This window comes from Aulonocara sp. 'chitande type north' Nkhata Bay, linkage group LG17 (assembly GCF_057382095.1).
Source record: "Aulonocara sp. 'chitande type north' Nkhata Bay isolate Kocher_YH1m ecotype deep benthic linkage group LG17, A_spYH_male_GT1.1, whole genome shotgun sequence".
Lineage (NCBI taxonomy): Eukaryota > Metazoa > Chordata > Actinopteri > Cichliformes > Cichlidae > Aulonocara > Aulonocara sp. 'chitande type north' Nkhata Bay.
In genome coordinates this window covers 8,300,163-8,324,886 of record NC_141360.1, presented here as the reverse complement: position 1 = coordinate 8,324,886, position 24,724 = coordinate 8,300,163, and the positions used below count along the sequence as shown (strand labels likewise).

Below are 24,724 nucleotides of genomic sequence, written 5' to 3'. Positions count from 1 at the left end.
GCTTTCAAGTGTTGTTTACACTGGTTTGTGTTCCTCGTATCTTTGAATTTATTGGGGATTTTTGAGGGGTCACTGAGTGGCGCTAGACACAGCTGGAGGAATGATTTCTCAGCATTCACCTCAGCTACTGGCTGTAAGTCACTGATCCTACTGAAACAGCCAGACAGGAAGTATGCACACACCATCTTCAAGTGTTTTGGTTAAAAAAAAACAAAAAAAACCCCAAACCTAATATCATGCAGAATTTTACATGTGCTATGCAAAAATAAATAGTTGCTTTTGATTATATCAGTTCTGCTAGCCATGGCACTTGCTGTGTTTAACTGATGACAGGTCTCATTCAGAAACTGCAGACCACTTGGTGTAAAAAGAAAAGGATGTGACACTGATTTTTACACACTTGTATGTGTGTGAATGGGCTTTCCTTTCCTTTCCTTCCCTGTGCCTATTTAAAATTAGCTCAAAAAGTAAGGAAATTTGTGTTTTGTTGATTATTCCTTTGTTGCCAACAATGCTTCTTGGCAAGATATAAGGGAAATAAACAGGCTTTTCAACAGTATTTAATAACAAAGAAATACCTTTTGAAGTTTGCACGAATTCCTACCAAAGAAAAACAGTAAATTACATTTCTGACCAAATGAAATCAAGGTGCCACCACGTTTTGTTCCTTCACAGTTGTATCTGACGAACTGCGCTTCACTGTGTTCAGTGATGTTCATCATAAGCTCCGATGTGAACGCTTTAACACTTTCAGGTTGTGTTGTCCGGAGCAATGTCAAACGCTACTACTCAAATGAAGTCAGTGATAAGATAGTTTTTTGCAATTTATATACTTTTACTCAAATGCAAAAAAGGAGAAGGTAACTGACTTATTAATAATTAAAGCTGATGCAGTTCTCAGACAAGTTATGGCCAGTAAGTACTTTTGAGTAATCATACTAGAGAGCCCAAATCCCCGCACCTCTTTAATCCAGCCTTTGATGTAATAAATCATATTCACTCAACTTTCCAGCTGGGTGATTTTGACGCTGTATGAATCTCGCAAAGAACTTTAATTTGACATCTAAAACTCATTTTCACGTCTCACTGTCAGTCACACCGTTGAGGCTCTCGTTGTGCTCACTCATTTATTTAAAAGCCTATTGCACGTGGTTAGAACCTTTACTCGAGTAATCGCAGAGAGAACATAAACAGCAAGTGTTCCTTCTGGTATGCACTTGATGTCTCTGCCAGTGTGTGACTCGGCAAAATGTGATGCAGCCCGACACTTTTTCATAGCCTGAAAGAAAAACAGTAGGGCGAGATGGAGACCAGAGTAGTTGTAATAATACCCTTGTTTTTTCTCTTTACAATTCTTCCACCATGTTTTTTGTTGTTGTTTTTATATACAGTGGGGCAAAAAAGTATTTAGTCAGCCACCGATTGTGCAAGTTCCCCCACCTAAAATGATGACAGAGGTCAGTAATTTGCCCCAGAGGTACACTTCAACTGTGAGAGACAGAATGTGAAAAAAAATCCATGAATCCACATGGTAGGATTTGTAAAGAATTTATTCGTAAATCAGGGTGGAAAATAAGTATTTGGTCAATAACAAAAATACAACTCAATACTTTGTAACATAACCTTTGTTGGCAATAACAGAGGTCAAACGTTTACTATAGGTCTTTACCAGGTTTGCACACACAGTAGCTGGTATTTTGGCCCATTCCTCCATGCAGATCTTCTCGAGAGCAGTGATGTTTTGGGGCTGTCGCCGAGCAACACGGACTTTCAACTCCCGCCACAGATTTTCTATGGGGTTGAGGTCTGGAGACTGGCCAGGCCACTCCAGGACTTTCAAATGCTTCTTACGGAGCCACTCCTTTGTTGCCCGGGCGGTGTGTTTTGGATCATTGTCATGTTGGAAGACCCAACCTCGTTTCATCTTCAAAGTTCTCACTGATGGAAGGAGGTTTTGGCTCAAAATCTCACGATACATGGCCCCATTCATTCTGTCCTTAACACGGATCAGTCGTCCTGTCCCCTTGGCAGAAAAACAGCCCCATAGCATGATGTTTCCACCCCCATGCTTCACAGTAGGTATGGTGTTCTTGGGATGCAACTCAGTATTCTTCTTCCTCCAAACACGACGAGTTGAGTTTATACCAAAAAGTTCTACTTTGGTTTCATCTGACCACATGACATTCTCCCAATCCTCTGCTGTATCATCCATGTGCTCTCTGGCAAACTTCAGACGGGCCTGGACATGCACTGGCTTCAGCAGCGGAACACGTCTGGCACTGCGGGATTTGATTCCCTGCCGTTGTAGTGTGTTACTGATGGTGACCTTTGTTACTTTGGTCCCAGCTCTCTGCAGGTCATTCACCAGGTCCCCCCGTGTGGTCCTGGGATCTTTGCTCACCGTTCTCATGATCATTTTGACCCCACGGGATGAGATCTTGCGTGGAGCCCCAGATCGAGGGAGATTATCAGTGGTCTTGTATGTCTTCCATTTTCTGATGATTGCTCCCACAGTTGATTTTTTCACACCAAGCTGCTTGCCTATTGTAGATTCACTCTTCCCAGTCTGGTGCAGGTCTACAATACTTTTCCTGGTGTCCTTCGAAAGCTCTTTGGTCTTGGCCATGGCGGAGTTTGGAGTCTGACTGTTTGAGGCTGTGGACAGGTGTCTTTTATACAGATGATGAGTTCAAACAGGTGCCATTCATACAGGTAACGAGTGGGGGACAGAAAAGCTTCTTACAGAAGACGTTACAGGTCTGTGAGAGCCAGAGATTTTCCTTGTTTGAGGTGACCAAATACTTATTTTCCACCCTAATTTACGAATAAATTCTTTACAAATCCTACCATGTGGATTCATGGATTTTTTTTTTTTTTCACATTCTGTCTCTCACAGTTGAAGTGTACCTCTGGTGCAAATTACTGACCTCTGTCATCATTTTAAGTGGGGGAACTTGCACAATCGGTGGCTGACTAAATACTTTTTTGCCCCACTGTACTACCTGCATTTTTTTTTTAGGAATGGCTCTATTTACACTCAAAGTACTTGTGAATGTGTCCATGAAGGTAGCAATCATGATATTGAAGACAGACAGGAAATGATGGGGATTGCAGTTCAGTAGTTTGCACCAAAGTCATTTAGCTATACTGGACTGTGACTGTGTCAGGAACTAGATTAACTTTCTAGATTTATACCTTCTCATCTATTCTTCTGAAGTTACTTTGAAGTTAGAGTGAAATTAGCTATTGGTATATGTCTTATTGCAGTAGCAAGGAATAACAGCTGTCTACACATAAACTACGTGGTGAAAAAAGGGACACCTACACGTTACACCTACAGGAGATACTTAATCGCTTTAACGGCATAAGCACATAAGCTACCAGAGGAGGCCCAACCCTTTTTTTGGTATGTAGCCAATCAGATTTGGTGTGTGGCTAACAGAGGTACATGCTGTTTGTGGCCAAGTCTAAATTAAAATGCACTAAATCTTGTCTGGGTCTGAATTGGAGGCATTTGAAGTGGCGCGCTTAAATGGGATTATGATGTCCTGGGTGTAGAAACATTTCTATGTCTAATTGGATTTTCTGAGGCTACAACGGTTGTGTTGAAACATGATGTACAGGAATGCAGCAATCTGGATTTGATCGAGCCTCGAACCAATTGTCTTCCCCACGTGGCGAGCAGATAGCGGTTTGGATGACGTTTAACCACCTGGCAGACAGGCTTCATCTTGACAGCAGTTTGAGGAAAGGCTCTGTGTGGGATGTTGATGTACCCTGTTGTTTCAGCTCGGCCAGTGGACTCTGGAGTTTTTGGGTGGGGGCAATGGGGGAACATTTTCTATCTGTGCTTTCCCCCTTCTTTCAGTGCATCATTTTTCATGTGTCCACTGTTAAAAGCCTCTTTTGATGGAAGGCATGTGATTTGTGTGTGTCCTCCTGCGATACCACAGCGGAGCCTCAGCATCAAACACTGACCTTAAGGGGTCCAGATGGACTTATAGTTTAAGCCACATGTCTTTGATGATGCAACATAGACAGTATTCTGTACTACTTATTACTGATTTTGTGCATATTGGTCAGACCAACACATTGATTGTTTTTAGTGGTTGGTTCTTTAATTCTTTTAGGTTTGTTTTTCAGTAACATTATTGCTCTCAGGCCTTTTCTGCAGACGAGTGGTGCAAAATTCTGGATTTTATTTTGGTTTTGTATCCATCTGTATTCACTATGCTTTTGTTGGTTGCATCAGACATTGCTGCTACCGAGCAAATATGGTATTGCTTCCACTATCTTTAGGCATAGAGGGGGAAAAAACCCAGAGTAACTTGTAACTGCTGTGTCTGTGGGAATAGTATAGCACGTATGCTCTCACACATACTTGTGCATATACAAATTGTTGTCATCACATCAGTGCTTCTGACTATTACTGCAGACAGGGTGAAAGCTACCTGAGCAGCCTGTCTGCTGTTTGGTCCAGCCACACTTTCTGGCCAGTCTCCCCTCACCTCTGTCAATTAGAGTGGATTGACTGTTGGGGCCTGGCAACCCAAACCGCTGCAAAACAACTGGATACTCTGCCAACACTGCTTATGTTTCTCATAGGGTTGTGGCAAACAGGAATGTGCTGCATGTCAATACAATGTCAACAATGGATCAGAAATATTTTGTGCAAAACTGCCATTCACTATCAAACAACAATGGACTCATATTACAAGTACTACGTGTGTGTATTTGTGATACATATTTGTGATTAGGGATGGGTATCGTTTAGGTTTTATCCGATACCGGTGCCAAATCGGTACTTTTGAAACGGTGCCGGTGCTCAAACGGTGCTCAAACCGGTGCTTAAAGAATGGAGAACACAAAATTGGTCCAAAAACCTCTCATGTTCAGCTGTTTTTTGTAAAAATATAACAATGTTAGCCTTTTCTGCAGCTATGGGGCATATATGGTATCACTCTTGGCTGGAAGCAGTGCTTAAACAATTGAAAAAACACAAACTTTGTCCTAAACCTCTCATGTTTAACTGTTTTCCACTTTTTCTTTGGTCATTTTAGCCTTTTTAGCCAGGGTGAAGGGAGTATCTGCCATCAAACAAGAGGACATCCGCATGTAGCTATGATGATGTTTGCTAGTTCACCTTACATGCATTAATGTAATAACGTGGTTAGCCTACTCAACGTAAATTAGCTACTCACGCAGAGAAGAACGGCTGCTGCCACCATCATCCGTCATCATTTCTGCTACACTGGCAGGGCTAGGGGCCAGGACTCTCCTCTTCGTGTTTTTGGGGGATGTTGCATAACAGGCAACCCACCGGCAGTAGATGTGCTCGGTGTGAGGTCTCGCAGCAAGCTATCAAATACGGCGCATTTCTGGGCTTTTAAAAAAACCGCTATGCGTCGCCAGGTGTTTCATCGGATTTGAGGTGTTACCTCCTTTGACAGTATCACAGTATCAGCTTAAAGCACTTGTTGCAGGCTGCTGAGTTTGCATATTTTGCTGTGAAGTACAGCCAGACTTTTGACCGCTTCGCCTTGGACATTTTTAATCTGTAGCTCTGCTCTAACAGAACGTACGTACCTGGCCCCGCCTACTATCCTCGGAAACGTAAAATGATTGGCTAGAATCTAAAGTGTATCACAGCTCAGGAAAAAAAAGCACTGAAATAAAGCACCGAAATGTGCGCTGCTTTTCGGTCTGGTTACTGCCGTTTATGTCAGAACCGGACACCGGTACCCATCCCTATTTGTGATACATAAATTCCACTGTGTCCTTCTCTTCGCAGGGAGACCCAGGGCCCGAGGGACCACGAGGACTGCCTGGTATGGTGGGACCTCAGGTGGGCCTGATATTTGCTTCTACCATTTTTTTACATCTTAGGAGAATCCTAAGTGATTGAATGTTAAACTTTTCCTTCCCTTTGTTCCGCTCCCTCTGCGACAGGGCCCAACAGGACGAGCCGGCCTGCCTGGATTGAAAGGTGATAAGGTGATCTAAATATTTATATTATTGCAGTGCATCTGTGTGTAATGTGTGACTTGGACGTACTATATAAGATCCTTGTGACATTTTGCTAACACATCCAGCAAACTCAGTCCTATGTATTAGTGTTTAATCATTTTTTCATGTTAAACGCTGATATTGCTCCAGTGGTTCTTTACAGACTCTTCATTTGCTTTCACGACATTGAACTCAACCTATCAAACTAAATTTTGATAGTGCTGGTGCATTAAACAGCCTCTGTATAGTGTGTGCCGTTTTTTTGTTTGTGGTTTCTTCAGATTATTGCGGCAGTGCAGTGTTGTGTTATATCTCTGTTTGATACTATGAAATCTAGGGTGAAACCGGACAAAGGGGCGAGCCAGGAGAGATGGGGTACCAGGGGGATAAGGTAAGCGTCCTTACAAAGCATAGCACGCCATGTGACCATGCAATATGTGTATCTGCTGTTACCAATAGGTTCTACCTGTGTTTGCTCCATTACGGTACATAGAGATTGATTAAAAAACAAGAAAAGTCAACCACAGACTTTGTGAAATCAACTCAAAAATGGTGTGTGTTTGTCTTTCAGGGTGCTGCTGGTGCACCTGGTCTTCCTGGGCCCAGAGGGAAACCAGGGCCACCGGTATGTCTGTGTGAGTGTGTCTGAGTGGGCAAAGTTACTCATGCTTGGAACATGTATTTGCATGTTCGTGGATGTTTTGCCATGCTTTTTGGATTCAGTTTATTTAGTCATACTCAGAAAACATTACCTTTATCTTAGATTTTCTGGGAGGGGAGATTCAGTGATAGGAGATAAATGTGAAATTAATGTCTTTAAACAGCTCTGGGTTTGCTTATCAGCACAAGCAACCATTAGACCAAATTAATCTCTTTTAAGTTAAAACATTACAAATTCCCTGCAGGATGATATCTAAACAAGTCACGTAATGAGAATAATGACATTGTTAGCCCAGTGTAAAGAGGAAAGAAAAGACAAAAAGCTAACATGTAGTTAGCAGTCTACATGATTAAAGGGTTTTTGCTATTTCCTGTCATATGTATACTGTTACAGTGCTGGATAATTATATTAAACACAGCCAGTGCTAAATAAAGCGGTTAGCATGTGTAAACGTAATCCCTTTGGCTCAATCTTTGGTTTCAGGTGGGTTTTTTCAGCTCTTGTCTCTTGCCAGCCAATCAGAGATAAGTTGTGGTTTCAGCAAACTGCTGCATCTTTGACTTACTAAGAACTGTTACTGAAGCGCTTAGAGCGATTATTCCACACCAAACCCAGACTGGTGCCCAGCTGTCTGTAATATTAGTGTGTTAACATAATGGCAGGAAAGTTGCACAAGTTAAACGGCTATCTGTAGTGAATCAAAGCAAAGAAACAAACATTTAAAATGGAGTGACAGAAACTGCTTGGAAAATCTTTTGTCAACCACAGATTAGCAAATATGAAGTAACATTATTAGTCTTTATTGGCTAATTTTTTACTTTTTACTTTCTTTTTTTATACCCTGTCCTGTCTGACAGTTATAGCAAGCAGAATCATGATCTGAGTGCTTTAGACTCTCTGTAGGATCCCCTTGGTGATCTAACATTTGAATACATCATCAAAGTGGTGTCAGTGACTTATTTCGGGATTATATCCGCACAACACAAGAGGAGCAAATTGTTCATGTCTTTCTTCTCTTTTCGTCAGGGTAAAATTGGAGAAATGGGTGTGACTGGATCACCTGGGCCTCCAGGACCAGAGGTAAGGCATACATGGTTGTGCATTTTTTCATCACAATTTTCTGACAGATACTTACCAATGCATATTAACAAATATATTTCCTCATATGTGGAGTCCCCCAGCACTTAATCTTGGACCAATTTTGTTTTCTTTATACATGTTTCTTAATAGTTTCAAAGGAATCTCTTACCATTGCTATACAGATGGCACACAGTTGTACATTTCTGTTAAGCCCTAAAACCTTAACAGCATCTCCCGTCTCAGTGAATGCTTCTCTGCCATTTCTAAGTGGATGTATTCAAATTTCGTTCATCTCAATCCTGGTAAAACAGGTTCTTGACAGTTTCTCTAAGGAGATCAGTCAGCAACGTTAGAAATCTGCATCTTTGCACATCTTTGAACGACGTCTGAGTTTTGCATCTTGCATCTCAAATCTCATCCAGTCATGTTTCTTTCATTTAAGAAATGTTGCAAAAATCAAAGACTCATTCTTTTATCTGGAGCTTTTAATATACACTTTAATTTTCTCCCACCTATTACTGTCAGTCACTTGCATCTCTCAGTCCTCCATAGCTCCTCTCAGATGGTGCAGAACATAGCTTTTGTTAGCAGCCTTGCTGCTATCTGACGCTCACCAATCACAGCTATTATTGCTTCCGTTTGCTGGGTCCAAGTGACATTCAGAATCCACCTTAACATCAAATTATTAACATATAAAGCTCTACATTGACTGGCTCTTGCTTATATCAGAGCGACTGACTTCTTATTTTTACAGGTTAGTTTTCCATTCATATTTTCCCATTTATGTATCTGTATGTTGGAACATGTATACTTATGGTTAGCTTTTATTCAAACTGTGACACACTTAGTAACTCTGTGTTTTGAAAATTATTGTACAAATAAATTATTATTATTAATATTTGTTGCGCTTGCATGAAATAAAGGGGAGTCAGAGGCAGCTACTGTTAAAAACATGATCTTCACTGAGGCCAGTATTCAGCAGTCCAGTATAAAGTATGAGAAGGTCAGAGTAAAATGTTTCAGCTTTTGTCTTCTTAAAATATTGACTGTAGTATCTGACAGCATTTCTTTTTTTCTTTTTTTTTTGCTGTATTTTGGCTCAGTGGAGTATGCTGACTAAAGTAAAGACAGATTGAGGTACAGCTACTTTCCTAATAGAGTGTGTAATGCAATGGACACGTTGCCAAGAGAGTGCTTCTTTTATGGCTGCTCCAAGTCAAACTTATGATAATGCAAAGACAAAGACAGCATAGGGGGATAAGGTAGCAGGTAGCAGATATAGGATTTAAGCTAAATCCATGTGGCTGTAAAATAAGTATTTTCATTCACGGTGCATATACTGCAAATGCTGGCTCACCTTAGATTCGAAGGGATTGTTATGGTTGTTATTCCGTTTGCTTTCACACCAAATTATCTACCAATTTAGAAGATAATGAACAGCTTAATATAAATCTTAAAACAGAAACGGATGACTTCACAGAGTCTTATACTGCTGAGTGTGTCTGTGTGGGCAAAGTCGCTCATATTAGGTACATGTATTTGCATGTTTTGTCATTCTTTTGTTCCTTTTTTGGGCTGAGTTTATTTATTCATACTCAGAAAACATTATCTTTGTCATTCATAATCCCTGTAATTGCTAAAAATTGTAATTTGATGTTGATTTGAATTATTAAAATTAGCTATAGATGCTCTGACAAATAGAGACTGAATTGGTTTTTTTGTCATGGAAGAGGCAAGTAATTATTTTACATTCTTTAATTTTTTAAGTCAATAATCGACTTGCTTTGCTTAAAACGTTGTTGTTGGGGTTTTTCGTGATAACTGTATTAGTAGTAGTTCCATTAAAAGCTTAAAAACAAGCGTTTTACTAGAGAGAAAGAGCAGCAGCGTGGGATTGTTGTTGGAGCTTTTCGCAGGCATCAACTCATCTGACTACAGTTTGTGGTTAAATTAAAAACTCCTGAATACGTACTTGAAAAATCTTCTCTATGCTATGCTAGCTCTCCCACTAGCAACAACATAGCACTGAACTGAATGTAGCACATTATCTTGCTAGCCACAAGCGTTTCTAAGTCAAAACTATTACATTTCCACAATGTTAATATGTCCTTAAAATTTTCCTGCTCTGTCATGGTCTGCCAGCACTCTGTCTTTAGGTGTTATGCAGAATATCTCACCTTCTGTTAAAGTGTTTGTTAATACTGCACAGTATGTGAAACACATCGACAATGTCAAAGTCAAGCTGCCCAGAATTGCTACGTCATCAAAGGTCACAAAGGCTGCAGCTCGCAAGCACATTTTATGAGATGAGTGATTGTGTCATGGCAGGCTTGCCTGAGGGAGAACATTAGCTCAGCAGCAATCCATCATTATTTTTATAGAGTTCTGTCTTATACAGGTTAATGCAGAGGAATCAAAACATTTGGCTTAATAATAATGTTCTATAACAATATTCGTTCTCTCCTGAATTTGCAAGGGGTTTCCTGGGGACATTGGAGCGCCGGGCCCAAACGGACCACCTGGTCCAAAGGTACAACGGCATCTCTTTTTCCACTCTCTCGATCCATCCACTCATTCATTAATTTCATCCAGTCATACATTCACCTGTGTTTCAGGGTTTGCAGGGTGAGAGAGGACCCCAGGGTCCGCCAGGGCCTAAAGGAATACAGGTGAGACAATTTGACACCTAACTTATCTTTCCAGGTTCTCAATTCACTCAGAGAAGAGAAGTGGAAACTATAGCTCACTGAGGAATTTCCATTTGATCAGGCAAGATGAATTAGCACACTCCCTCTCATTTTAACATCTATTCATATTTCACAGGTATAGCTCAGATCTCAGTTTTTTTTCCCCCTGCTATATCTCTCAGGGCATGTTCCACCAGGTGAAGTCATGATTCACCAACAGGTGCTTATGAAAACAAGGCTGAAATGTTTTCCAGCCCTGTAAATAGAAACAGAATCCACTGGAAAGTGTAGAGCAACACACAGTTTTCTATTGTGCTTAATGTTGGAATATTGATCTGGCCTCCATACACAACGGTGTAGAGTTGGCTAATGTATTCTTCTGTCACACACGGCAGAGTACGCAGACAAAGGTTGTTACTGGTGGTGGTCAGAGGGCCCGGTGGCGCCTGTGTCCGGCAGCCTCGCCTCTGTCAGTGCGCCCCAGGGCAGCTGTGGCTACAATGTAGCTTGCTATCGCCAGTGTGTGAATGTGTGTGTGAATGGGTGGATGACTGAATGTAGTGTAAAGCGCTTTGGGGTCCTATGGACTAGAAAAGCGCTATACAAATGCAGGCCATTTACCCAAAATAATGATGTTGAGAAATAACAAGATATATACATTTTTTCTCTTTATTTGAGTAAAATTTAAACCTTTTCATATCCAGTTTGCAAGACCTTGTAAGAAACTAAGATGGACACTTTATTAGGTACACCTGTTCAGCCTCTCATTGAAGTAAAATATCTAATTAGCATGCCACACAATGCTTTTAGAAATGTAGGCACAGTAAAAACAAAAAACCACTGAAGCTCAAACTGAGCATCAGAATGAGGGAGAAGAGTGGGTTAAGGCCAGATGAGCTGGTCTAAGTATTTCGGAAACTGCTGGGATTTTACACACTATGGTTTGTAAGAAAGAAAAAAGAAATCTAGTGAGCGGTGGTTCTCCTGCTGACATCAGACAACTGCAGAATCATCAGATTTTCTGTAGGTGGTATGACCGGGAGTTTTGCTGAAAGTCTGAGGTGTACAGAGTAAACAGGAATTAAGTAAGCACAGCCCCCTGTGGAGTTCCTGTACTGTAGACAAGGGAATGTGCCGACATCACCAATTCAGACAGAATTGCCTTCATCTGTTAGCGATAATGGATGCTCAGAGGGGAAATGTTGCATGCAACAAAAAAACATGGGTAGGAGTAACACGGTGCTACAAGATGACCCCAGAGTTGCTGGCACAATGCTACAGTGGAAATCACTGCACAGGGACGTTTGATCATTAATAAGGGTTTTCCACTTTTTAAAGGTTTGATGGCTCACTTTTGATTGAACCTATGCTTAAAAAAAGACTATTAGTCATTAATCATGATAATAATAATGTTAATAATTAATAAAAAGAAGCCCTGAACCATCATGGAGCTGAAATCATTTACCACTAAGAATGGAAAAAAACTCTCCAATTGTTATCCTTGCACATGCTTTCTAAATTTTGTTAAAAGAAGAAGTGATACATCAGTGTGCTAAACTTCCTGGTATTATGTAATATAATAAAAATATAAGTTCTAACATCTGTTTGTGAAGAGACATAAATGCTTTATACAATTTTCAAATCAGTGTAACACGTTTTTATTTACAGCTTTTCAGAAACATGCCTTTGGAAACTTTTGATTGAACAAACTTTGTTTCTGCAGGGCGACGAAGGACCACTCGGCCCACCCGGCGGGCCAGGCCCTACTGTAAGAACTCCCAAATTCATACACTGAATTTGCACTCAGCCGCACACGTACAGTGGGGCAAAAAAGTATTTAGTCAGCCACCGATTGTGCAAGTTCCCCCACTTAAAATGATGACAGAGGTCAGTAATTTGCACCAGAGCTACACTTCAACTGTGAGAGACAGAATGTGAAAAAAAAAATCCATGAATTCACATGGTAGGATTTGTAAAGAATTTATTCGTAAAGTAGGGTGGAAAATAAGTATTTGGTCACCTCAAACAAGGAAAATCTCTGGCTCTCACAGACCTGTAACGTCTTCTGTAAGAAGCTTTTCTGTCCCCCACTCGTTACCTGTATGAATGGCACCTGTTTGAACTCATCATCTGTATAAAAGACACCTGTCCACAGCCTCAAACAGTCAGACTCCAAACTCCGCCATGGCCAAGACCAAAGAGCTTTCGAAGGACACCAGGAAAAGTATTGTAGACCTGCACCAGACTGGGAAGAGTGAATCTACAATAGGCAAGCAGCTTGGTGTGAAAAAATCAACTGTGTGAGCAATCATCAGAAAATGGAAGACATACAAGACCACTGATAATCTCCCTCGATCTGGGGCTCCACGCAAGATCTCATCCCGTGGGGTCAAAATGATCATGAGAACGGTGAGCAAAGATCCCAGAACCACACGGGGGGACCTGGTGAATGACCTGCAGACAGCTGGGACCAAAGTAACAAAGGTCACCATCAGTAACACACTACAACGGCAGGGAATCAAATCCCGCAGTGCCAGACGTGTTCCGCTGCTGAAGCCAGTGCATGTCCAGGCCCGTCTGAAGTTTGCCAGAGAGCACATGGATGATACAGCAGAGGATTGGGAGAATGTCATGTGGTCAGATGAAACCAAAGTAGAACTTTTTGGTATAAACTCAACTCGTCGTGTTTGGAGGAAGAAGAATACTGAGTTGCATCCCAAGAACACCATACCTACTGTGAAGCATGGGGGTGGAAACATCATGCTATGGGGCTGTTTTTCTGCCAAGGGGACAGGACGACTGATCCGTGTTAAGGACAGAATGAATGGGGCCATGTATCGTGAGATTTTGAGCCAAAACCTCCTTCCATCAGTGAGAACTTTGAAGATGAAACGAGGCTGGGTCTTCCAACATGACAATGATCCAAAACACACCGCCCGGGCAACAAAGGAGTGGCTCCGTAAGAAGCATTTGAAAGTCCTGGAGTGGCCTGGCCAGTCTCCAGACCTCAACCCCATAGAAAATCTGTGGCGGGAGTTGAAAGTCCGTGTTGCTCGGCGACAGCCCCAAAACATCACTGCTCTCGAGAAGATCTGCATGGAGGAATGGGCCAAAATACCAGCTACTGTGTGTGCAAACCTGGTAAAGACCTATAGTAAACGTTTGACCTCTGTTATTGCCAACAAAGGTTATGTTACAAAGTATTGAGTTGTATTTTTGTTATTGACCAAATACTTATTTTCCACCCTGATTTACGAATAAATTCTTTACAAATCCTACCATGTGGATTCATGGATTTTTTTTTTCACATTCTGTCTCTCACAGTTGAAGTGTACCTCTGGTGCAAATTACTGACCTCTGTCATCATTTTAGGTGGGGGAACTTGCACAATCGGTGGCTGACTAAATACTTTTTTGCTCCACTGTAACTCATGCTAAGCCTTTTGTAGGTGGTTCATAAGGATGAATCACCTCCGACTGGATGGAATAAAATAAGCTTTGCCATCATTCGATCAGCATTTATACTTACGTTCACGTGTATGTGTCTGTCGACCTTTAGGGGAGACCTGGAAGGAAAGGCCACATCGGTGAACCTGGCTCCGAGGGTTTACAGGTGAGATCCCATCACTTAATCACTGTATACGTAAGTGCATGTTTGTGGCAATTTCAAATGCCACATGACATCATCATCTCACTGAAAAATCTTAACAGTGTTGTAAAAATGGCGTTACATTGTAATATAGTCAACTGTAGACTTTTTCCCTACTCTTTTATTTTTTATTGGCTGTAATGTGGTATAATAAATTTAGTATTATGTACATCAAGATTTTATTGGTCTCATGCTTTCCTCCCCTTGCGAGGTGCTTATTGCCTAGACTTATAATGCTGTAAACATGCCCTTAATTATGAGAGAGCTGCAGTTTATTCTGGAGTTTGTTTTTCTCCAAAAATACATCATCATACATGATGGCAATCATACATGTAGTCCCATGGTCTATGTGTGTGATCTTTTTTGTACTTGTAATATCCTGTGAGAACCAAATCAGTGATCTGTTTAACTACAGGAAGCTAACCAGCACATTGTCTGATGTTTACTGCTTGCAGGGAGAGAAAGGGGACATGGGAAATATTGGAAAAGTTGGACCACAAGTAAGTTTCTTTCACACCTCTAATGACATTAGCTAACAGACGGTGTACTGTGGATTAGTAGTTTTCCATTGGATCCCTTTATAGAGAGTGCAGGGCTGTGGTATAGCTTTTATTAGATTTATACTGATGAAGTGCTTCCAGTAAATTAACTGTTCTCTGTGGCAACTGTGGAAGTGGTTACAGGAACACATTCTCATGCATCACTATTTTACTGACCTACTTTTGAGGCTAAGAAATTTTGGATCTCTCTTCTTGCGATCCAAATACCGTACTGTTTTTAAATCAGAATTGGTGGAACTTCTCAGTAGACCAGATATCCTCTGTGGAAGTGATCTCATTTGTGTTGTCCATTTTTTTATGGCTCAAAGCCTGTAAAAGCCTTTTTGACACGCTGTTGTGCATGAATCATACTTACAGAGAAATTGTTAACACAGAAATGTTGGACTGTTTATCGATTACCCAAAAACATCTGTGTCAGGACTGGTTGTAAAGAAATCAACTAACTGCAAAAATCACACTTTCGTGCGTCTGTCTTTGGGTTTTATACTTGACACAGATACTGTAGAGAAATGCCGGGACATAATTGTAAGATTCTCGTACGCACGCAACTGTTCTGACCATTCAAAGTATGCTGGTCTTTCCCAGAGGCCCCTTAATGCTAATATTTGCATTCTGTGCATAGTGGAGGCAACCAAGTGGGACTGCTGGACTTTGTTGCAGCACTGCACATATGAGAGCAGTTACTGAGTAGAAGGGCCTTTGAAGCCAAACAGGAACCATGGGGCTCTGCAGAGTGGGGAAAAAACCCTCTAAAACATATGGAGGGTCTAATGAATGCCATTACATCACTTTCCAGATAAATTAGATATCTAAGATGCTTAAAAAAAAGAAAACTTCCAAGCCCTGAGTCGATCCAAAGGGGTTTCAGTCAAACTGTCTTCACGGAGTGCATCTATATCACCCTAAGGCAGTGGTGTCAAACATAAGGCCCGGGAGCCAGAATTGGCCTGGCAAACACTCCAATCCGGCCCACTGGATGGATGTCTTTGGAAAATGGGAAGGAAGGCTTTTAAATGTATTTTCATAAATTTTACAGCCTGTCCTATTGATAAAGAACTCCTCCACAGTCATTCATAGTACAGTAATGAAGTAACAGACAAAATTACAGTTCCTGTTTTTTTAGTATCTACTGCAGAAATGCAGGGGTTTATTTTATTTTTTTATTACTTTCTATCCAAAGTAAAATAAATCAATAAAATAGAACATTTTCTATAAATTAAATAAAAAAGCTGCCAGAACTTTTTCTGTAACTTTACATGTGCAGTTAGACTATTTTACACAGTCAAAAAGGAGTCTGGGCTGCCTAACATTAAATTGGGCTGCATGCGGCCCATCATGTAAAATGAGTTTGACATCTATGCTCTAAGGCCTCCCATAAACTGTTCTCAGTTTAATTTTGAGTTTTTAAGATCATAGTTTGGCTGATTTGAGGTTATCTGCTGATTGTTCTGTTTTCATCTCAGTCTCCACTTCACAACTAACTTCACCTATGTTTTGTGCGTGTGTGTGCGCGCGCGTGTGTCACTGACTCAGAGTGTACTCACATTCATTTAAAGATCCTTCTTAAAAAGAATTTCTTATTAAAATCTAACTTTGGCTGTATTTCCTCCTTGACTGTAAGGTCTTATTAATGCTGTGGCTCAGAGACCAAATGGCCTTAAAAACATTGCCGTTAAAGCTCTCCTGTCAAGGCCTCACATGGAAAAACTTTTGAAGCCATGTCTTTCTGTTAAGTGATACAGGGCACCACAATATCCTGCTTCACATCCCAATTAAGAGATTTGAGGTCAATTTAAAGCCCCCCCCAGCCCCCACCCCAAGGTCATAATACGAACTTTCAGGCTGTTAGCCTGTTAGGCCCAGACAAATGGAGAAAAAACATTTTAAAAAAAGTGTCTGTCATCATGGTCTGTTTCTTGTCTGCCACTTTGGTCTAAGCCTCGGACTCTCTCTTCCTCTACATTTAGAGGCATACATATATGTGTCTGTACGGTGAAAGTAAGAACAGCACTCCCAAAGAGTCTGTGTCAGTGTGTTAACTGTGTCAGTCATGGGAACCACACAACAGCCACAGCAGCAGACTGACCACAATGGCTTTAGTGGTTGGCCGGCGTGTTCTGCTGTCGGGCAATCGTTTGAATTATTACACAGAAATCTGGTGTTGCAATGCATGCACTCTTAATCCTGAGGCTTCAGTCTGATTTGTGATAATTGCACATCTCACATCGTTCCTTCCTGTTTATTCTCACTTTACATACTCGCATATTTAGAAACCCGAGGACAAACTTTTTTTCTTTTTTTTTTTAACTGCGCTTTTCTGCCAGAATGTCAAATCAGCCACTGAGACATTTTGCCATTTTACTCCAGATTATCCAGTGAAGCAGCTGGCACCGCTTCAAACTATAGCACCCCCACCCCCCACTCTCCCGTCCCAGCATGACTAAACTGGAAATGGTTAAAAGCTCTTCTAATAACTTCCATACTTACATTTTCTGGTGGTTCCCCCACAAGGAGTCATTCGCAAAATAGCTTTTCTTGACGCTGAGTGCAGTGTGAACGTAGTACGTGAGCCACTGCAATTGTGCGATTAAAAAATGTGTTATTTGTTACTTTTTTTTCTTTTTCTTTTTTGCCAGACAACAGTTTAGTTTCAGCAGTCACAACAAGGTTGCAGCCATTTGTTCTGGCTTTGTTGAATAACGGCCCAGTATCAATACCACATGGGTTGTGAAGTGGATTTGGAATTAATATTGTTATAGCATGGTTACTGGCACATATTGATGTGTTTACTTTTCCTTTGTTTATCTCAGGGTTTTTAGTTAAGCACTATTTCTAGGAAAAACTCGTGAAAGTCGAGATGGTAAAAATGATCTTCACCCCTTCAGGTTTCTCTTCATCTTTGCAGCCCCTGCATTTTTGCTTATGTAAGCATTAGATTGTAATTTATGACCTCTCACATTCCAGGTGTCATGACTAGTCGGGAAGTAACCCTTAGATGAATGAAGATTGGGTTTTTGCGCAGATATAACTTCTCGTGATGTGTTTCTGTTTAACGCTATCCCTCTCCTCTCCAGGGTCCAGCAGGCCTGATTGGGATAGCTGGGGTGATAGGAGTTCCTGGTGAAAAGGTGAGGTGTGTGTTTCTCTGTCATTAGGCTGTCAGACAGCATGAGCTGCCTGCCTGTCAGTGGCAGACCTATATAATTAGGCCATGGCTTGAGGCCCACGAGCCCCAGAACACGTGCTTGTATAAACACTCAACACTCTCACATCCTCATCCATAACAATATTGTCAAATCCACATCACCACTATTTCCTTTAAACCCTCCTGCACTCTGCCGAATGTCAAGCTATAATGAAAGTGAACATTTGATTACAATACTCTTTAGACAAATTTGCTTGTCTACGGATGTTAGAAACTCCCAAAATATAATTGTTTCTGACACAGTGCTTTTTTAAAAGTTCTTTTTCCACCTCAGCTTATGCCGAGTAAACGTGCACAGCATTACACACCTTTTTAATCTCTGTACAGTAAATTGTTCCCTCCCTCTATCTCAACCTGCAGCCCCTTTTCCTTCCTATCCAGAAGGCCCGTTTGTCAGAACATGTTCTTGTGGTGGGAAGCCATCTGCTTGTCAGATTCTTGCTTGTCCTCCTACTCCTCTTACACAAAAATCCTCCTCCTGGTTCAATCTGTCATCACCAGCTGTACCCTGACAGCCTAAAAATTCTTTTCACATTATAGATATATGGATAATATTTGTTTAATACTGCTCTAAGTATTTCCAAAACAGTTCCATACGAATAGTCTGATCCCTGTGTGAGACAAGGTGGAATAACAAGTGTTACAGAGGTTAAAAAAAGCCCTTGGAAGCTTTACTGATCAGCTGGGCTTACCTTTGGCTTTTATTATACTGTGCAGAGGGCCAAAGACAATATATATATTAGTATCTGCTATTTGTACACCACTGTCACATTTACCTTCTACACTTAAAGAAGCTCCTCTCCACTTTCATGGCTTTTATTAAGTAGAAATGTATGTGAATGCGTGTTGAGGTTTTAGGTCATGGTTTAATGATCAACTCTTCCTTTTCCTCCAGGGTGACCGGGGACCACCAGGTCCAACAGGTCCAGCCGGAGAGAAGGGGCCCATGGTAAGTGCAGTCACTCAGGATATTCTGCAGCTCTCCTTTTCTTGTCTGACAGCTCACAAACCTACGGTAAAAGGGTTAATAGACTAAAACAGTAAACTAATGGCTAAAGATGATGAGTTAAATTCGAACCACTAAGCGATGCTGGCTGTAAGCTTTGGCAGATGTTACATGTTTTAGTTCCTGGAAATGAAGGCAGACCCTCTAGAGACCCAAGTTCCAGATTACTCCGTGTTGCAACTTCTGAAGGTACAAATGTTTGCAAAATAGATCTTTCCACAGTGTTGTTATTGAAGGTGTTTGCATAGTGAAACCTTTCACTGTAAATTTGCAGTAATATACTGACAGCAGCACAATATAAAGTATTGCTGCAAATAAACGTGCAGATACTATATTCTTGGAGATTACGAGAATCTTTTAGCTCTTTTAGACACCTATCTAATCTCTAGATAGGTAATATTATCGAATGTACTGAAGGATTAGTTAGAGCTACCCACAGGCATGGAGAATCTGACCAGTGTAGCAGACCACTAACAGTCATTCACAGTTTGTACCTCATTGTAACACTAAAGAGAGCCAAAACCTAACCTAGCTGTGTATAAACTGAGTAAACATAGTGCCCATTGATTGTGGGTTACTGAGACTGAGTAAAAACAGTGTCCAGTGCAGCAGTGTTTCTTATATGTGCTGTAATGCTGCATGAATCTTCAAGAGAAGCTGGCCTACATCCTACACTGTCCAGGGGCCTTGGATTGACTCCATGTCTGTGGCTTTGGGCCCCAGGCCTGACCTAACTAATCTGGTGGCAGTCAAAAGGCTAGCGTGCACATTTGGCTAAGAAGGAGAGAGATGTTTGTGAGCTGCGAGAGGGATTGCAGTGATTTGTGTGAACCAGTTGGTGGTGTAATGTAGCCACATTAACGAGGAGTGGAGGTTGAGTTTAGAGGCTTGTGCTGTGTAATCATCACAGATTACAATGATCTTATCCAGAAATTCTGTTTCTGTTCAAAGACAATTTGCAGGATTAGCATTTTCTGGAACGTGTTCTAGTCTTTAGTGACTTTCTTTGACTTTTGGGTGTTATTCCCTCATAGATAATTATAGGAAAATACTGTAAAATGTGGGTGAGAACCACAACACCGAACAGCCTGGAGCCCATTCTAAGACAACATAATATGAAACACAGTTCTGTTCACCGCTGCCCCAGATTAGCTGCTGATCCCAAAGCATAGTGCAGATAAGCCTGGATATTTTATGTCGTGTTACCGCTTTTACTTTTTAAAAATGATTTTGTAGGCGATATCAATAAAGAGTGACATGTTTTCCCCTTTCTTTTTGGTGTCAGGGTTATCCAGGGTTGCCAGGGAGCCCAGGGGACATCGGCATGCAAGGTGCACCTGTAAGTGGAGCAACAAAAACATGCAGGATTTTAACCTCATGCATACCTCCCTATATGTGTATTTTTTGTCATCAATTTCCTTTGCTGAGTACTTTTTGCTCCCTGTGTATTAATGAATCTCATCTTCTGTACCAAGTGTCTCGGCTGGATGTCTGTAAATACCTAAATTGCAAGATTTTCTTGGGCCCTTAAACTGTGCTGAAGGATCACGCTCGTCTTTGTAAACACCCAAAGTTTGAGGGCTATTTGATACATCAGTTTCCCCCATTCTCACAATTTAGCGTGGAGCAGTAAACAGTGCGTCTAACTGGCTGAAGATCATTTCCACCGAGCTGTTTGTGCAGCATGCCGTAGGTTCACAGCATTAGTGATGATGTGGTTAGAAGATGCATAGTTATTTTATCTAAATATTATAACCATAACTCCACCAAATATTATGAAAACCTTCAAACTTTATTCTTATTTTTTCCCTTCTTCTTATAATTTCCTGGTCTATGTTCTCACTAATTTCACTTCTATATCCACACTGTTTTTTTTTTCTGACAGGGTCCACCGGGACCGAGGGGTAGTCCAGGCATTGCTGGGCCAAAGGGTAGAAGGGTAAGAGGAGACTGTAACATTTGGGCACAAGCTGCATCAGTCCCTTAAAAAAAACTTCCCTCATCAGACCTTTGGTTTGTCTGTTTCACATCACATCTTCTTTCCCATAAACCAGAGCTTGAAGCAATTAAAAGACATGTGGATGTCGTTCCACATGGCCCAAGCTTCTTTATAGGTGCAATTACAACTGTTTCACGAGCACCATGAATCTAGTGTTACAAGACATCATTGTAAGGTCAAACCAGTGAGGTGATTTAATGCTGGTGGGACATCGTGTGGCAGAGAGAAGAACAACACCTACAGGTGGCAAAAGAACAGTTTCTGGTTTCTGTGCTTGTGATTTTCTAAGAATTTAAATTCTGCAGCAGCAGAAATTAAGGAGGAAGCAAATTTAAATCCTGAACCAACTTGGCAGATATACATGCCACGGCATGTCCTGCTATCTTTTAATAAGATTACTGCAGTCCTGTGGTATTAACAGAAATCTGTTTGCCCTCAAAAAAAAGATTGGATTTTTTATTTGATTGGAAACAAACTCTTTTGTTTTGTATCTTGACATTTAGAAAAGTCCCCGAAGAATCGTTTAATTGTTAACACATAAGCAGCTTTTCCAAATTTCTTTTACCAGCAAGGTAGTTAAAAGTTTGGTGCTTTCTTGTAAAATACTGGGCTAGCGTAAGCAAGCAGAAGCTCATTTTGGACTTTTCAAACTTTTATTTTTGCAAAAATCGCCTCTTTAAATTGATAGTTTACATCCACTTACAGTAGCTTCTGCACCAAACAGCAGCTTTCTAGTTGAATGTGTCCTATTAGGAGAAAAAATAATTGTAATAAGTTACTACCACATTACTTTAGTTCTCATCTGAGATCGTCTTCTTTAATTCTCAGAATGTTTTCTTCCTTCTGCATATTTTGCCCAGAAAGACATACGACACTTGCCACTTGAGTTGTTTAACATAATCCACACGTGTGTCAGTTCTGTCTTTGTTGAGGTCAAATACATCAGTCATTGTAAATGCATGTGATTTATTGTAGGCCAAAGAAAACTGACTAAAGTGAATTATTAAAAAACAGCTGTTATTGAAACAACTAAATAACTGCTTTGCCTATTTTCCCACCAAAAAACATGAAGAAATATGAATCTCAGTCAACATCTGGTTAGTTGTGAGACAGGCAGCCAAGCTGACCAAGCTGACCTTTAAAATGACAGCAAACCTTATGGCAACTCAGTGTTGTCATAATTTTACTGCTCCATGACCTCAGTGCCACACTGCAGGGGTGAATGTACGTCACCTGCCTTCAGTTAGTGTCCGTGCCACTAAGAAAAGTTTTTTCCACACTATTACAAGATTAAACAGATAAAGGAACATAGCATCCATTATAACATGAAAGATTAGGCAAAAGTAAATGACTCAATGGTGTTTAAATCAAGACTGAGGTTGGAGAGGTGAACAAAAGGAAAAAGAATATAACGATAAATCCTACAAGGAAGATAAAAGAGCAGAGTGACACGAGAGGCTCAAGCAAAATAGCAGCAGATTTGTCCTCAAAGGAAGAGATATAAAAGGAAGACTCAATGGAGAGATAAGCTGAAAGGTCTAAAAGCATGGACAGGAGCAAAAAAAAAAGAGGGGGGCTGAGGGTGTCGGTGTTATAGATCGTTGTCTCTGTATGGTGGCGCTACAATGCTGTGAAACCCCTGAATCTCTGTGGGGGTGGGAGGCTGCTACATCAGGCTGGAACACCTCCCCAAACAGACAAACAATACAGACTAATTACTTTGCTGGTGGTGCTGTTTCATTACCCATAGTTGGCATGTGAGAGCTTAGATGCTCAACGTACTGTTCTTTCTTTGTTGAGTGATGTTCAGTGGTGTGGCTCGTCTTGTTTTTGCACAGGGACCCCGAGGTCCAGATGGCCCACCGGGAGAACTGGGTCCTGAGGGCATCAAGGTAACATCATGGTATAGATATAGTAGGAAATTGACACTAATTCCTGTGTGTTAGCTGAGGCTTTATCCTAAATCTCGTTCCAAACGGTGGTATGTTTTTCAGGGTGAAAAGGGGGAGATCGGACCTAAAGGAGAGCCAAGCTTAATAGTAAGTAGTCTTTAGGTCAACGTGTTTTCACATCTGTATAAGAGAGAAACAGGGAATGCTGTGTGTTTTACATATACTTGAAGGCCTTTGAGTACATTTACGTAGCTTAATTTGTCTGAAGCCAAGAATAATAAAAAAAGTCATAAAATATGCGTCATCCAGCTTCATCGGACAAGCCAACAAGCACGCCCCCCTTCTTGAAGATGCATATTCACTTCGTGGAAAGGTCACGAGTGCGTCTGATTTCAAACAGCATCAAGAACAACAACGGCTTGCCCGGTGCACAAGCTCCATCAGACTTTAAGCAGTTTTTATCTTCAGAGGGAGGCTTTGGTCTAGTTGCCCCTGTGGCGGATTAGACGCAAATGTAATTCGCCTGTGCTGCTGGCGGTCTGTAGTAAAAGAAACCTGATCTCAATAAGCTGAAGAGTAGCAGGATGAAAGTAAACATTTGGGCTGTTTTGCGCCATCATGCAGTTGAAGATAAATGAACAACACATTTATTTATTCCTCCTGCAAAACACTCACATTTTTGTCTTCATATGGGAGAAATTCCCTAAAACTCGATGTTTGAGCGGTCAATGTCAAACATCCGTCTTTCTGCTGTGCGGTAGTAGCTGGAACTGCATCACCATCAGACATGGTAATGGGTTTGATTTGAGTTAACCTAACGTATTTCAATACACGTTAATCATTCATATGTATATTTTTCTTCTTGAAGGGCAAGGCTGGAAATCCAGGAGAGAGAGGCCCTCCTGGGAAGCCTGTGAGAAATATTTCTTTCCTTTTGTCTCTTAAAGCTTTTTTTTTTTTTTTTTTGAGAAGCAACAGTGTAGAATAGTACTTTAAAGCTATCATGAAGAATCTTTTTATTTGCACTAACAATACACACTCAGCGCTCTTCATCAGCATGTGATGATGCGCTCCTTGCTGCTCGTCTGGCATGACTTCAAGGTTTCGCACGTTGCGCGGTACTAAAATTATTATGTCTCAGTTGCTAACACAATTTCCTTCTTTTATATTTAAGAAATAAGGAGTAAATCTTCACTACTTTAAGCCCGTTTACAGTGTTCAAAGTCCAAATAAGACATTCATCCAGACCTGTTTCATTTCATTTAATCACAGCCATCCATTTTCTTAACTGTTTATCCAGTTCGTGGTTGCAGATTAGATAAGGGTTTATTAAGAGAAATGGAATGCACCTTTCTACTCTGTTTCATCACTCAAAGTGCTTTGTATAACATTGCTCAGTCACCCATTCATTCCAGCACTTTTTTCTATGTCTGAGTGCTCGCTATATCTAACATTCACACGTTCACACTCCAGTGAAAGCATGGAGGGCAACTCAGGCTTCAGTATCTCACCAAGGATACTTTTAAGCATGCAGAGTGGAACAATTATACTTCAGTGTTTTTGATCAAAGAGCTGTGACCACAGTAAATACTCAGTGGGATATTTGAACAAATAGATGCAGCAGGTCACGCCACAGTCAGACTTTTGGCAGATTTTAGGAGCCCTAGGTTGTTGTTTTTTTTGGGTTTTTTTTCCAACCCTTTTTTGGTCTTTACAATTAATTATTGATCAAATGATGAATTGCAGTTTTGATGCATTGCGAAAGGCTGCAATAACTGATCAACAGATGGCAAAAGCATGTAAACAGCAGAGATCAGTGGCACAATCAAAAATGGCTCCATGTGGGCTGGTTAATTATGGAGTGATGATCTTCACAGCAGTCATATCTATCTGTCTAGCTCGCTACTCTCTCTCTCTAATATGTATGTATGTGTGTATATGTAGATAGATATAGATATATATGCTGTTTATCACCTTCAT

At 40.9% G+C, this 24,724-nt stretch overlaps 1 protein-coding gene across 1 annotated transcript in view; it reads left to right on the top strand.

Moving 5' to 3' along the window:
- col24a1 (collagen type XXIV alpha 1) overlaps positions 1–24,724 on the top strand; it is an 85,684-nt gene that overhangs the window by 37,579 nt on the left and 23,381 nt on the right. The window contains exons 15-31 of the mRNA XM_086268401.1: positions 5,792–5,845; positions 5,950–5,994; positions 6,344–6,397; positions 6,578–6,631; positions 7,694–7,747; positions 10,224–10,277; positions 10,363–10,416; positions 12,158–12,202; positions 13,993–14,046; positions 14,538–14,582; positions 17,717–17,770; positions 18,743–18,796; positions 20,139–20,192; positions 20,739–20,792; positions 22,691–22,744; positions 22,847–22,891; positions 23,613–23,657. Of these exons, the coding sequence (XP_086124527.1) occupies positions 5,792–5,845; positions 5,950–5,994; positions 6,344–6,397; positions 6,578–6,631; positions 7,694–7,747; positions 10,224–10,277; positions 10,363–10,416; positions 12,158–12,202; positions 13,993–14,046; positions 14,538–14,582; positions 17,717–17,770; positions 18,743–18,796; positions 20,139–20,192; positions 20,739–20,792; positions 22,691–22,744; positions 22,847–22,891; positions 23,613–23,657 (873 nt within the window). The remainder of the gene's footprint in view (positions 1–5,791; positions 5,846–5,949; positions 5,995–6,343; positions 6,398–6,577; positions 6,632–7,693; positions 7,748–10,223; positions 10,278–10,362; positions 10,417–12,157; positions 12,203–13,992; positions 14,047–14,537; positions 14,583–17,716; positions 17,771–18,742; positions 18,797–20,138; positions 20,193–20,738; positions 20,793–22,690; positions 22,745–22,846; positions 22,892–23,612; positions 23,658–24,724) is intronic.